Source organism: Balaenoptera ricei, chromosome 16 (genome assembly GCF_028023285.1).
Source record: "Balaenoptera ricei isolate mBalRic1 chromosome 16, mBalRic1.hap2, whole genome shotgun sequence".
NCBI classification, from domain to species: domain Eukaryota; kingdom Metazoa; phylum Chordata; class Mammalia; order Artiodactyla; family Balaenopteridae; genus Balaenoptera; species Balaenoptera ricei.
Genome location: NC_082654.1, coordinates 35,068,775 through 35,083,794, shown reverse-complemented (window position 1 = coordinate 35,083,794; position 15,020 = coordinate 35,068,775). Strand labels below are relative to the sequence as shown.

Genomic DNA, 15,020 nt, shown 5'->3' with positions numbered 1-15,020 from the left:
CCTCCTATTCCAGAGTTCTATTCTACTTAACTTAGTATGCCATTTTTGAAAGAACTAATATCTGACATTGGTACAGTATAACACTAAGTACTGTATTAAGAGCTTCATATGCATTAATTTTCACAAAAACTCTGAGGTAGATATTATCTTCATTATCATTATAGATGTAGAAATTGAGGTCTGGAGGTAGCATTTTGTCCAAATTCACACGGTAGACCCTACCTAATCCTTACCCGCCTTGTTATTTTGCCTCCTAAGGAGACTACTGTGAGTTTCTCATATAAAGGGGAAAAGAAAATGAAACAGTAATGTCAGGTTGACTTTCCTTAGGGTATGGTTACCTGAATTTTATGATAACCCTTTGTTATTCTCTAAAAAGTAGTTTTTCTTATTAATAAAAGTAATTATATTCTCATCATGGAAAATTTGAAAAATATAGGTATGTTTAAAGAAGAAAAAAGAATATGTAATAACAATTCCTTGGCATATATGTAGTATGTGCATAATTAATATTGCCATCTATTTTTATGTATTAATGATAATTGATGGTGGTGTTTTCTTTTATCACAGCTTAACTTTTTCAACTTTTAATTTGGAAATTCAAAGAATTTAATACCTTAGGCATGGTTTCTCCTAAAAGCAGACAAAACATTTTTTCTCTAATAAGGTTTAATATTTCTTTATCCTTTCTAACTCAACTCCCTATTAAGCTACTTTAGATTGATGCTACTTTCTCTTTTTCTGTACTCACTTTAGATACAAAATCTTGTAGATTCTATTCTAGTTTATTCTGACTTTAAATATTCTTAGTTTTCCTAAAATATCATATTCATTTTAGCATGCCTGTCACCAGGAACTTCCTTCCTGCCTATTGTGTCATGCTCTTCAGAGATCTGGCTAACGGTTTCTATCAATTAACCCCCACCTTACTGGCATACTAGCTTTTTAAAAATATATAAACCCTTTGAGTAAAGTCTTTTGCCTCTAGTTAGGTCTTCTGGCATGCCCCCCTTTTCAGATCATAGATTTCAAGGTCAATATTCACTTCTGTTAATTAGTAAATATATACATACAGACAGTAATATTAAAACTCCTTGCATCCTTACCCCCTCTATATTCTTAACTTAAAATTTGTTAACATGTATCTGTGTAGTTTGTATGACACTATCATATATTTGTCAGTTTTGCCATAAAGTTTTCCAGTTGTTTAATGTGTATTTATTGTTTGTCCCTAACTAGATTGTAGGCTCCTTGGAGGCAGAGGCTAGTGTGTTAAATTTTATTTACATTTATTTTAATGGATAGTAAAATGCTATATGTACAATAGGTGCTTAATAAGTACTAGTAGTTGGCGTTACAGCCCTCAAATATTCTATGGGCTAATCTATTCTAATGAGGAAAAATTTAAGCTTTCCCTTGGCACAAGCTATGTACTCATAAAGAACTACTTTGATGATCTTTAGTTACTTTTCTTGGTAATACACTATATATATACACCAAGACATAATATTCATCTACTTTGACTCTGAATCTTTTATTCAGCATTGGTTTTGTTTTGTTTTGAGGGGTTTTTGGTCAATTATTATTAGTTTGGTTAAATAAAAAATTGTCCAAGAACATATCCTTTCCTCTGTTTACAATCTAATGTCTAACTTTCATCATTAAGCAAAGTAAATTAAAGCCTGAGTTTGCAGGATGTTTGTTTTTACATAAAAAATGGTAAAATCTCAACCTACAAGCAGAGCAATTAAAGATGAACTTACATGAGCTTGTCTGGGGCTCTTAGACCTAGCCTCCGGCATCTTAGTGTTTAAAACAGTGATGAATGCTAGAGAAAGAGTTAAAAGTTAAAACTCTTTACTATCCCATCAAAATTCCCACGTGTTTTTAACTCAGTTGAATTGGTGGTTGTGATATTCATGTTTTCAGTAAAATCCACATTTGTTGTTGGACCATATAATTAATACTTTTTTTAAGTTGTTTTTTTAACAATGAATTGAGTCAAATACTTGCCACAGAGCGCTGCAGCTAGGTCCTGTGCCATTATATTCTAATGCCCTGTGGAACAGGCCAAAGTTCCCTGATATACTGCCAAGTACCATGTGCTGAAGATAGCTGTAGCTTAGACAGTCCCTGAGAGTGATAGATACCAATCATCATTAAAAAGCATTTTTTAAGCACCTATCTGTACATGGTTCTATCCTAGGCACTGTACAAAACGAGTTAAACAGACATGGCCCCTGCCCCCTGGGAGTTTTCAATCTCAGATGATGCTGACATGGACAGACTTAAAGGATATTGAGACAACTGAACAAACATTGAACAAGAACATAAAGTACTAACATTATGCACAAGCAAAGGGGTAAGTGCATTTTGTGGGATAGTATGTAAAGGAAGCCTCGTGGAACAGGGTGGGGTAGAACAATTAGTCAGCCTCTATCAGGTTAGGTTAGTTTTCATTGGGAATTTGGGTTTTCATACAGATTTAATCAAAGTAGGGACAGGACATTCCAGAAGTAGTGTGCAACAAAAAGAAGACTTGGAGCAAGGAAAGAAGTTTAGAACTGTATTGTTAGGATCTTGGTGACCTCGAAAATCTGCAATTCTCAGCAGTTCTGAACCTGAAAGTGGGGTTGATGTTTTGGCTTAGCAAGTTGGCATTTGAGTTGGGTCTGGCAATCTCTTTTATAAATTTGGCCACTTAACAGAAACCTCAGAGTTCATGGGAGCTGTTATCATCTCAGGGACTTATACAAGGTTATCTTGTGAAGCATTAAATTATGTTTTGTGTTAGAAACTTTAGCACCCTGGCAGCATTTAGAAATTATTTTTCGTGAATTGGTCAGAGGTGTTTTTGAGGGTACCTTTCTATCCCCAAGAAAGGTTCTGGGAATTCTGGGTATGATTGTATGCAGTGCCAGGAGATTTTGAACACTAAGTATTAGCTGCCCTTCAGTCATTAATTCTTAATTTCCAAAATGTACCTTTAACACCATGCATACAGAGACTTGAATTTAAATCACAACACAACAATCACAACAAATCTACTTTTGCAGTGTCTGCCAGATAAAACTGATTACTTCTTTTCAATAGACATGGACTTAGGAGTTTCCCTAATAGTTCTCAGCTCACTGTTTGATGTCATTCCAATCTGAAATGTGAAGATTTGAATTTACCCAAAACATTACGTGTAGTTATTTTCTTTACAAAAGTTTTATTGTGCGAAAGAATTCACAATAGATTTCCTTTTAATTGGAAGTTTCCCTAGTGCCCTTTAAATTATTGAATTTTCAAAACTTGTATTTATACAAAGCTTCTCCAATTGCCATTCATTGTGTAAATACAGTACTGTTGGAAACATAAGTGATGAAGCCCACTGAGGCATTAAAAATTCAATAATACCTTTTTAAAATACTAAATAAAACCTTTTTATGCCCTTGCATATTTAACTTGTGAAGTACGTTTATTCATACTTCTTCCTCCCCATCAGAATTGAGATTTTCAAGGGCTAGAGTCTTGCCTTTCCTCATTTCCCGTAACTGTTTGTACTTTAATCTGACAATAAGAAGAGGCTAATGACTGTTGCTGTTTTCCTTTTATGGCCTCAAGTCATAGGATAGTACATGATAAGCTTCCTAATAAGAAAAATATGAAAAAAAAGAAAAAAGAAAAAAGAAAAATATGATTGAGGGACTGCATCCGGAGGATTTGAGTGATTGTTCTTATTCATCAAATAGCTTGCCTAGATAATCTTTAGCTCTCAGAAATACCTCCCCTGGGTGGCAGTTTATAATTCTAATGGTATGTTTACCACTAGGCATTTATCCTTCCTTTTAAATATTAAACTAATCTTGGACTAGTCTATCTGGAAAAGACTTGAGGGGTTTAGGCAAAATAAACTTAAAACAAAAGCCTAGACAGAATTTTGCCGGAAAAACTGGAAATAGGGATTATGAAATGCAGCCAGTAACTTCATTTAATCCAGCACATCTGTTGCATATGACCCAAGGGATAAGTAAAAAATTTCCAGAAGGAAGTATGGGGATTTATTTGTTTGTTTTTGTTTGTACAGAAAGAATTCATACCCAGTGATTCAGAAGAAAATTGAAAATTGAGCTTATTCTGTTGGAACCTTCTGAGATCTTTAAAGGAAAGACAATTCAAACACCTGTCTATTGTCCATGTTCATAATAGATAAAATTGGTAGTGACTGATCACTTTTTAGGAACTATGTTTTCATCTAAATGATCTGTTACTTTTTTTAGGAATTATATTGCTTTGCTCCATCAGTAGATCTTTCCAAGCACCCTTTTGAAAAGGTGGGGAATGGGGGGAGAAGGTCAGCTGGAAGCAGGTAAAATACCTTCTCTCCTAATACATTCTGATTCTGACTGGGTAGAAAATAGTCTCATAACTTGGGCTTCATACAGAATAATGAAAAAGGAAGGCCTAGAGATTTTCATATCATAGTTTTTCATAAGTACCTCAGTAGAGAATTAAGCAAATTTTTGAGAATCAAAGGAATTGGGATTCGTCAATAAGCAAAATAAAAAGGTTACTTTCGCTTTGGAGCTCATATTCTAGTTCAGGAGCCAACAAACTTTTTCTGCAAAAAAAAAAAAAAAAAAAAAAATATATATATATATATATAGTAAATACAGTTGACCCTTGAACAGTGCGGGCTTGGACGGGGGAAGGGGTGCCAACCTTCTGTGCATTCAAAAACCCACATATAACTTATAGTCAGCCCTCCATATCCACAGCTCCTCTGTACCCTCCATATCCATGGATTCAACCAACAGAGGATTGTGTAGAACTGTAGTATTTACTATTGAAAAAAATCCTAGTGTAAGTGGATCCGTGTAGTTCAAACCCGTGTTGTTCAGGGGTCAGCTAACTTTGCATGTGGCCATGTTTCTCGAAAATTTATTTATAATAACAGCGAGGTGGATTCGGCCCATGGGCCATAGTTTTTCAACCCCTATTCTAGTAGGTGGAAACAATAAGTAAATTAGAGTATGTTAGGTGGTAAGTGCTTTAGGAAAAAGAAAAATAGAGCAGAGTAATCAAATAGGGAGTATGATGAAGTAGAAGTTGGCAGGGTGGACCTCACTTTGGTCAAGAAAAAGAGGAGGAACCAGCAAAGGAGACTGAAAAGTTAGTGACTGGTGAGATGGAAAGAAAACCAAGAGATGATGATGTCCTGGAGATGCATTGATTATTGGGAAGAAGAAGGGAACATCTATCAGATGTTGGTGGTAGCCCAAATAAGAGGAAGGCTGATATTAGACCATTGGATTTAGCTATGTGTGGGTTGTTAGTGACCTTGATGAGCAGTTTTGGTGGAGTGGATTCAAGAGAGAATTGAAGAGAGAGAGTGAAAACAGAAGAGTCTTTTGAGTGATTTTGTTGTAAAGGGAGCAAAGAAATGGAGCAGTGGGAAAAGAAGGATCAAGAGAAGGTGTTTCTCTTTTTTTTTAAGATAGAATAAATAATGACATGTTTGATGAAAATAATCCAATAAAGGGTAGGGGGAAATGATGTAGGAGGGTAGAAGTGAATTGCTAGAGCTGTGTCTTTGAGTTGGTGAGGGGATGGGATCTGGTGTATAAGTGGGGATTGACTTCAGATAGGTGTGATGTTGGTAGGTGGAAACGTGCTGTAAAGAGTCTGTAGTTGTTGTTTTGTGATTTTAATTTTCTGATTAAAGAACTATCGATAGAAAATATGAAAGCTGAAGTTTTGAGGCTTTATATATACCTATTGGCTTTAACTTTTAGTACCAGCATTTCAGGGATCTTTGGTGACTTACTAAAATGCTTTTTATTGTGCCTTCTGAGAGGGTTATAAACTTAAACCTGCAAATTTGTGTATTTTAAGGATTAAACCCTACATTATGAGATTATATAATGATACATGTAATGTGTGGCACAGCGCTTGCTATCATGTAGAATGTAGAGTCAGTATACATTGAACTAGGCTTACTTTATCTCTTTGGTCCCAAAAGATACCTTGTCATAGTTTTAAATGTTATATAAGTTAGATTTTGACAGTAGTAAGTTTATATGCTAAATTTAAATCATAGGTCCCTTTGACATCTCTCCTAATGTTCTTCCTTCTTCACAGTATGGTCTCTCTTTATACAGTGACTAGTAATATTACTGGCTCCAGCAATCAGGGGGAACTATTGCTGGATGGATAGATGGATGCTTGTTCTTTTAAATGATTTTATCATATATTGCTATTTGAATTTCTTTGTACAATGAAAATAAGTTGGTTTTGTATACAGCATCCTCCTATAGATTGTAAGCCCCCAGAGGTAGGTAATACCTCTTATACATTTCTAAGAAAATGTCCTAAGTAATAGTTTGTACGTAGAGGGCATTCAACAAATATGATGATTACTAAGTCAAGGTTGCATGTTCCTTTAGTTCAACTTAGATATTCAGTTCTTTAGGCCTTGCTCTAATTCAGGTCTAAGACTTTTCCACTATTCTGGAAAATTCTAGAGCTAAATTATACCGGGCTTAATTGCAATTATTATAATTCCTGCTAGTATAGTTATTCCAAATAACTACCAGAGGAGATAATAACCAAATTTCACTTTGTAAGCACATAATAATAATAGAAGCATAATTGGCATATACAGCTGTTGGAATGCCATAAAAACTGGCATGATCATTAAAAGTAGTTTCTTAGAGAATAGTGCTCAACTAAATATAGTATATTGGATATCAAAGTAAGATAGGTTGACTTTGTGTAACTACAAAAAAATAGCCTAGGTTACCTTCACACACTATCAAGGAAGTAATAAGTGAAGTCAAAGAAATGATAGTCTTACCAAGTACTATAGAATCTAATTGTGGCCAGGAACTGTTTGTGAAGAGCAAGTTGAAATGGCCATGTCATTCTGCAGTAGCCAGTGTCATTAAGAGAAGTAAGAGAACTATTTTCCTTTATAAGAAGTAGCTGTGTTTAAGGCTTTACTCTTAGGTTTACTGATAAAGATAAAAATTTGAAGAGGCTATTTCCTAGGCGTTAGGAAGTAAAACTCAGCTATTCATGGAAATGACTGAGAAATTCTCAATCTGTTCAAATCTAGGTTCCCATTACATTTATAAGTTATTTCTAAAGCATCAGGGCATCTAACTTCATAAAAATATTTTAGATCTGTGGTCTTTTTTTTTTTTTTTTAATCTGTCTTGTGTTGAAACTTTGTTTTCTTTATATTATAGGTCCAGTTGTTTACGTCTTGGATCTTGCAGATAGACTGATCTCAAAAGCCTGTCCATTTGCTGCAGCAGGAATAATGGTTGGCTCTATCTATTGGACAGCTGTAACTTATGGAGCGGTGACAGTGATGCAGGTTCACTATTTTATTCTATTTGATGATGTTACTTTTGATATGAAGATCAAACAGATTAAATAGATTTCTGTTAGGAGTTTTTAAAATTATTATTTGAACAAGTAATAACATTCTCATGGCTTAAAAATAAGAAAATATATAAAAGCTCTCTAGGGGAAAGTCTTCTTACTCCTCTCCTTCATTTGCCCAGGTTCCCCTCTCCTCAGGTAGCCAGATATATTCTTCCAGACTTTCTTTGTGCATATGCAAGATAAAATAAATATGTTCTCCCACACACATTATAGTTTTCCCCCCAAAAGGAAACGTATTAGAGCTGAACCCCCTTTTTCCAAAAACAATGAATTTTAGAGATCTTTTCACAAAGTATGGAGAAATCTGCATAGCATTCTTTGTATAGAATTTCAGCAGTTTACTAACCAGTCTCTTATTGATTAGACAGTTACTTCTAGTTTTTTGCTATTACGAAACAATGCTACAGTTAGTAACTGTTGATGAAAATTAGAATGACTTAAATTTCAAGATTTAGTCCCAGGCCCTTGACTCTTCTCTCTGTATACCTCTTCTTTGAAGATTTCCAGCCATCTTAACTGAGCGTTTTGTGTTCAGATCTATGTCTTTCACCCTAATCTTTTCCGAAAATCAGTCCTATAAGAACAGCATGGCCCTTCTCCTTAAATGACCTCTTATGACTTCACACTCAATATTATTGAAATCAAACTTGTCTTTTCCTCAGTTTGAAACCTAAATTTATTCTCTGTTATAATTTCTCTGTATCTTTGATTCCTACAATTATTTTCTCATCTACTTGATATATAGCCTACATTCTTAGGATTACCTTTAACTCTTTCTACTTCATAGCGCTATATCCAGTCCACTGAGTCCAAGCATTTGAAGTTATGAAAAAAATAAGTCTTGAGCTGACCCTTGAAGAGGATAATTTGGATTGGTAGAGAGGAGGAAATGATATGAGCAAGGAGACAAAAATAAACATGTTAATGGTGACAGTAAAGAAGGTTAATGGTGACAGAAAAGAACTAAAACGATGATAATGCATATATATATTATGTGTTACCATTTAGATATAACCTTCACATGTACTGTTTCACTTGAAAAGATTTTTTTTTTTAGCCCAGAAATGGGAGCGATTAGCTGTGACAGTAGATAGCTCCTGTTGTGTGATTTAAGAGTATTTGGAAGACTTTTATCTTTCTGAATATTTGATAGCAGTCGTGCCCCCTACTCCATCAGCAGAATTTAGGATTTTCTTTTTAACACTTAATTATTTTTTTTCCTTTTGTTCTCTGACTTCTCTGAAGTTCAGGTAAATCAGATTAAGGAATCAGATCACTGTTTTTTTCCCATTTATTTCTTCATGAACCAGTCTTAGGTTCAATCCCTGTTCGTTGTAAAGAACTTGAATGGCCCCTTTGATTTAAATTTGTTGAAAAGACAACGTGGTTAATTCTTTTTTCCCCTGGCACCTAGCTGAACACCTTTCAAGCACCGATGCATATAATTCTTGCAACAATCTTGTGACATAGATACTATCAATTATTCCTAGTTTACAGGTTCAGAGAGCTTACGTGTCCCGTACCAGTACCACCTTCCAGCAAGGAAGAAACATTAGGACTCCTGTCCCTAATCTAGGGCTCCTGAAATGAAAGCTGGCCCCAGAGGCAGCTGGAGCATTGTATCCGGGAACAGTGGTACACTAACACCCGGCCCAGCTCTGCTTCTGCCTCTGCTGTAGAGCAGCCCCCACAAGCATTGTCCCTTCTTAATTGTGTTGCATTTAATTACCCTGAATTCTAAGGAAACCTTTTAGTTCATCGCTGTTCCATCCCCCCTTTTAAAAGTAGGGTTCTATAGGCAGTGCTTTAAAAGATCAAACCTTAATTAAAACTAACTCTTAGCTTTTTAGCATTGATGAACTGCAGGCCTAGCTGTGACTATGGAGATTTAGCTTTCAGCTCTTAAGCAGAAAAACAAACAAACCTTTCTCTAAACTTGCAATTCCATAGGCCTTGATTTTGTACATGGATAAAAAATTCTTAGAGAAGACATTCGACAGTTCCTGAATCTAACCTCAAAATTTAAGTCTTGAAAATTATCTCTTTCTCAGTCTTAGGGCATAACATCAGAATGTACATGATCCTACACAAGGTTTGCTGGTTTTATATTGACCAAAGTTAAATCAGCCCCATTGCTTAATTCAGCTTTAATTTATTACCCTTGAGTCTGACTGTAGCAGCACGTAGTATGACACTATAGGTGTTACACTGTCCTAGTTCCTTAACATTTATATTTGCACACTTGTTTGATTTGATTGCCTCTTACCTCCAAAAGACGTCTATTTAGCTCACCTTTTAATTCCCAGCACCTAGGCCTGTGTCTGGCACATAATCAGTATTCAGTTGAATGAATGCATGCAGGTATGCATGTAATGGTCAGCCTCAGCTTAAGCACAAAGCATGCCTCTTGATCACAGGTGGGGAAAATGGGCTTTTGCTCACTGTTTGCCCTAATTTCCTTTTTATTTCCTCATTCTTAGACACCTGGTTGGAAAGTTTTTACTGCTACCCATGAGGAATAAATTTTCCCTTACTATAGTCCATACCTGAATATTCACTTTGCTTTATATTTTTAAACCCTAAATTCTGAAAAGAAAACATAACCCAACAAAGGAATTTTTCAAATTTCTAAATTTGCTTGCTAACACTTTGGGAGTATTTAAATCACATTTAGTTATAACTTTAAAGTGATCATAATATTGAAAATAATAAAATGATATAAAAAATAGAGTGTCATGGGACAAGCATTATAGGTAAAGACAGTTTCTGGGCTAATCCACTTTTGCTGCCAATGTGGGATATGTGTTTATGAAATGTGGTGAACCAGACTATTTCACTTTAGGGCAGCTCAGAACAACCACCCTTCACATGCAAGATATGAGGTTGTTAATTTCTACCTGGAAACACAGAAGAATATCAGATACTGATACCATGGGTTTTGACCATTTGGAAGAGGCTAGTCCCCTGTTCCTTAATGTTACATCTTGGTTAGATAAATTAATCATGCACAAAAGTCTGGGCTATATCCTTAGCTGAAATTTTAAAAGCACCCATTTTGGTCCTCTCCACATACTTTTTCTTTTCTTTTTTTTTTTTTTTTGTTGGCTGCGCCACACAGCATGGCATGTGGGCTCTTAGTTCCCAGACCAGGGATTGAACCTGTGCCCCCTGCATTGGAAGTGCAGAGTTTAACCACTGGACCGCCAGGGAAGTCCCTCCACATAATTTTATAAACTATTTCTACCTGGATCAAGTCTGTTGTCTAGAATTTCAATTTGCCATGACCATTGTCAGCTTCCTTATTTCACATCTCCTTGAAGTCCACCTAAAAAACTCTGCTATAATAGCTGACATAAAGGGCATCTCATTTTTGAAAACAAATCCCATTTACTTTTTCATGAGTTTGCTTTCCTGAGTAGATATTGTCCCTGGAGCTTTTAGTCTTCCCTACCTTCTTTTCTCCCTTCCCTCCTTACCTTTCCTTCCTTTCTTTTCCCTTGTCCCTCTCAGAGATATAGACAAAGACAAAGATATAGATTGTCTATATCAACAATCCTTTCTTCATAGTTTAACCCTTAAGTGTGTACAGAAAAACTATAGAAACCTTTATAGTAGTCTCCTCATATCAAGCTGTGATACCTGGATGGGCTAAAACCCCAGGATTCTGAAATAGTCTCCCCTGTCATAACTGCCAAGAATAATCCCTCAGAGAAATATATTTAATTTGCGAGCATTTGAGACTTTTGGCTAAAGGGAGGTCATTTGAGACCTGTGAAAGAATTTTTAGGGAAATTTTCTAGTTAAAAGTAAGATGCTCACCAACTAAATGGCCATGTTGAGAGACATGTAAGACCGAGATTGATCAGCAAGTGAAAAGAATTTTGCCAGGAGGGGAAGTATGGAGATTCACACATGCGAATTAATCATGTCCTTCTTGCCCTCTCAGATCTAAACCAATTGAGAAATAACCCCAAGACCCAGATGAGAGGGGAAGGATTGTTTTAGCTTTATTACCCCATAGATAGGCACCCTTGGGTTCCTGGATTAGAAAAAGTGACTGGAACCTGTAGCCAAAACTGGACCTCCTATTGCATTCCCTCAAATCTAGACCTTGGAATTGCATTTTAGGAGAGTTAGGTCTGTAGAGCAGGCATTTAGCCAGCCAGAGAAATCACACTCAATCCCAGACACCACTGAGCAGGGAGAAAGCCAAAGAGAAATGAGATTTCAGACCATCTCCTGAAGGCCGGTCCTGCCCCTTGGCTGGCTGTGCTTACCTCCTAGTAGGAAGAGCAGGAAAACAGTTGCTCTTCTGGAAGACACATGAGACCTAAAATTATAGCCCAGTCTAACCAAATTAAATAGAGGAATGGAAGCAAGAACCAGAAGTCCCCTCCCCTCTATTGAAATGTAATCAATGTGGGTTTTAAAGCTTTTATTCCAATGTAATATGAAACAGCTTGGGAGCTTTTCTTTTTCCCCTTGCATGAGAGACATTTCTTATAAATAAATCAGGATTGATAGCTTTCCAGCTTATTTTTAAAACTTTTTATTTCTGTATTCTTTTGAAATTAGCATTTCCTCTAAAATGAATTGCACTCAAGCATTGCAACCCTTCATTAGATGAGGAAATGATTGGAGCAAATGCTATCTGTTTCACAGGTTGTAGGCCATAAAGAAGGTCTGGATGTTATGGAGAGAGCTGATCCTTTATTCCTTTTAATTGGACTTCCTACTATTCCTGTCATGCTGATATTAGGCAAGATGATTCGCTGGGAGGACTATGTGCTTAGACTATGGCGCAAATACTCAAATAAACTACAGATTTTGAACAGTATATTTCCAGGTAAGGCCCTGAATTGTGCTGGTAATGAACATACCAAATTAATCTTGTGGACAAATCCTAACATGCGAAAATATTTTAGATACTCTGATTTATTAGCACTAATACCCTACATTTTTTTCTCTAGGGATTGGTTGCCCTGTTCCTCGAATTCCAGCTGAGGCTAATCCTTTAGCAGATCATGTCTCTGCGACCCGAATTTTGTGTGGAGCCCTTGTTTTTCCTACTATTGCGACAATAGTTGGTAAACTAATGTTCAGTAGTGTTAACTCTAATTTACAAAGGACAATCTTGGTAAGGTGGCTTTAATATTACTTTTTTCAAGTGACTATGCAAAAGAGAAAGAACTGTATATTTGTTTTTTAAAAAAAAAAGAAGAATGGGACTATATAAATATTTATACTATGGCTCCTGTGCCTTAAGTCTCTATTTGATCCCCGCTGTCATCCAATAGCAATAAAAAGAGGAGGATCCACTGCAGTAGTTCTGGTCTTCGGGAACTATGCTGTGGGAGTTCTCTCCTGGGATGTGCGTGAATCATTACTCCCAAAAGATAGTGTTGAAAAGTTTCTGCTCTAGGGTCAGATTGCCGAGTTCAAATCCTATCACAGACATTGCCTTGCTGAGAAACCTAAATAAAATTTCTTGATTTCTCTGTGCTTGTAGAATGGAGATAGTAATGGTAGCTACCTCAGGATTATTGTGAGGGTTAAATGAGATAATTCATTTGAAGTGCTAGCACATAGTAAGCCCTTATGTTGTTTGATGTCATTATTATTGTTCCCACTTCTCCCCTCTGGTAGCAGCCTGCATATAATGCCTGGGCATTCTCTCTACTATATGAGAATGGATTTAGAGCTAAGTGGAAGGAAGATCACTCAGAGAGGATAAAGGCTTTCTGACCTCTAATGTCTATTCCTATCTTACCCCCTAGTAAAAAAAAGAGAACTACTTCATTTGCAGTCATCTGAATTAGCAACAATGCCTGTGTCTTTTGTGATTTAAGTAAAATGATTTTTATTATGTTCCTCTAAATCTGCATTATAAAAAGCTAATTTTTTTTTTTTTAGGGTGGAATTGCTTTTGTTGCCATTAAAGGAGCATTCAAGGTTTACTTCAAACAGCAGCAATATTTACGTCAGGCACACCGCAAAATTCTAAATTATCCAGAGCAAGAAGAAGCATAAAACTGACTTCTCGTTGTTCTGCAGTCCTCTCATTCTTATGAGTCTGTTGTGTTGTTTTGATTCCATCATTAATGCACAGTAGTGGAGACTTGTGATAAGCTGCTGCTCTCATATTTTTAAGAAGTAAAATAAAGCACTTAGGGAAGGGGAAACCCTCTCAGTAATCACGGAACCTAAGGATGTGATTTGTTTTCATTCTTTTGTATGTACTTCTTTTATGGCAGTCATCTGAACCATTATTTTAGCATGGTGAACCTGAGTTTTGTTCATATTTTCTTCAGACAGAAATGTAAAGATCAAACTGTGCAAATATTTAAAAATGCACATGCTGTTTTATTCAAAGGCCTCTTTTGTACATGTTCATGTTCAGTGTTTTCTTAGAATCAGCAACTCAATGAAGGTACTATGAGGATTTTTCTCACTGGCATAATTTGATTACAAGCTAAACAGGAGTATATGTTAATATGAGGAAATGTAAATTAGTTATACATAATTAACAAACCAAAAATGTATGTAAACATTCAAATGATTATCTGAACAAATGCAATTTTGTTTTCTTTTTCTTAACCCATGTGATGTCCTCCAAAATGTGTAGGGTAAAATTTCACAGGGCTTCCAGATCACTTTTTCACTATTAAATTTTATTTATATAATGTTGACATCTCATAGTTCATATTGTAATTTTGACTCATGCAGTCTTAATTACTGTGTGTGTGTGTGTGTGTGTGTGTGTGTGTGTGTGTGTGTGTGTGTGAGTGAGAGAGAGACAGAGACAGAGACAGCGACATCAGGTCCTTCCATCACCGGAGTAAGGTTTTTAAATTCGTGTTTCTAGAAATTAGTTTATAGTAGTTTGAGCACAGAGAACGATTTGCAAAAAATCAATAAAGTTATTTTCCTCTCCTTTCTCATCGATTCAGTTATTCAGGTGATTGTTGATCACCTCCTACTTCCCCAGGCACTATGCAAAGTGCTGTGGGGATACAGTGGTGAACAAGACAAACTTGGTTCCTGCTTTTATATAGTTTACAATCTAGTTTCAACAGGTAGAAAACCAGCAGTGAGTAAACCAAGGTGAGGCCTTGAGCTCTTTGTTTTTATACCAGTCAGTGAGGAAATAATTATGAAAACAAGTCTTGAGTAAATATTAAGGTCATTGTTTTTGTCAGATTATTATAAGAAAAAAAACAATACTAATATTTTTAAATTTAAATTGCTTGTCATACTGAGGAGGCTAGCACCTTAATAGTCACTGTTTAACTAGTTTTATATTCATTTTTCAAAAGCAATTATTTATTTTAAGCTGTTCAGTAGTGACCCTTTTAATGTTCAGCGATCTGGTCTTGGAGTTATTTTCATCAATTAGTATTAAGTTTTTTAAAGATAGTTCCAAAAACCCTATTTATTTTCTTGTTCACAGCATCTAATGCATGACAATATGAATGTTCCCCCTTACTGATAAGTGGCCACTTCTCTTTAGGATTGTAGCAAGTATAGATTGAGCTATGTTAGATTACAGTAGTATATGTTAACTTCAGTAATTTAAGACTGGT

General features: G+C 35.7%; 1 protein-coding gene across 2 annotated transcripts in view; it reads left to right on the top strand.

Moving 5' to 3' along the window:
* MARCHF5 (membrane associated ring-CH-type finger 5) overlaps positions 1 to 14,373 on the top strand; it is a 47,954-nt gene extending 33,581 nt beyond the window's left edge. The window contains exons 3-6 of one of the 2 annotated variants that reach the window (XM_059900381.1): positions 7,236 to 7,366; positions 12,100 to 12,283; positions 12,408 to 12,574; positions 13,351 to 14,373. In XM_059900381.1, coding sequence (XP_059756364.1) covers positions 7,236 to 7,366; positions 12,100 to 12,283; positions 12,408 to 12,574; positions 13,351 to 13,467 — 599 coding nt within the window. In that variant the 3' untranslated portion in view covers positions 13,468 to 14,373. The remainder of the gene's footprint in view (positions 1 to 7,235; positions 7,367 to 12,099; positions 12,284 to 12,407; positions 12,575 to 13,350) is intronic. The other variant, XM_059900382.1, reaches the window with a different exon arrangement.
* The last annotated feature ends 647 nt before the right edge of the window (positions 14,374 to 15,020 follow it).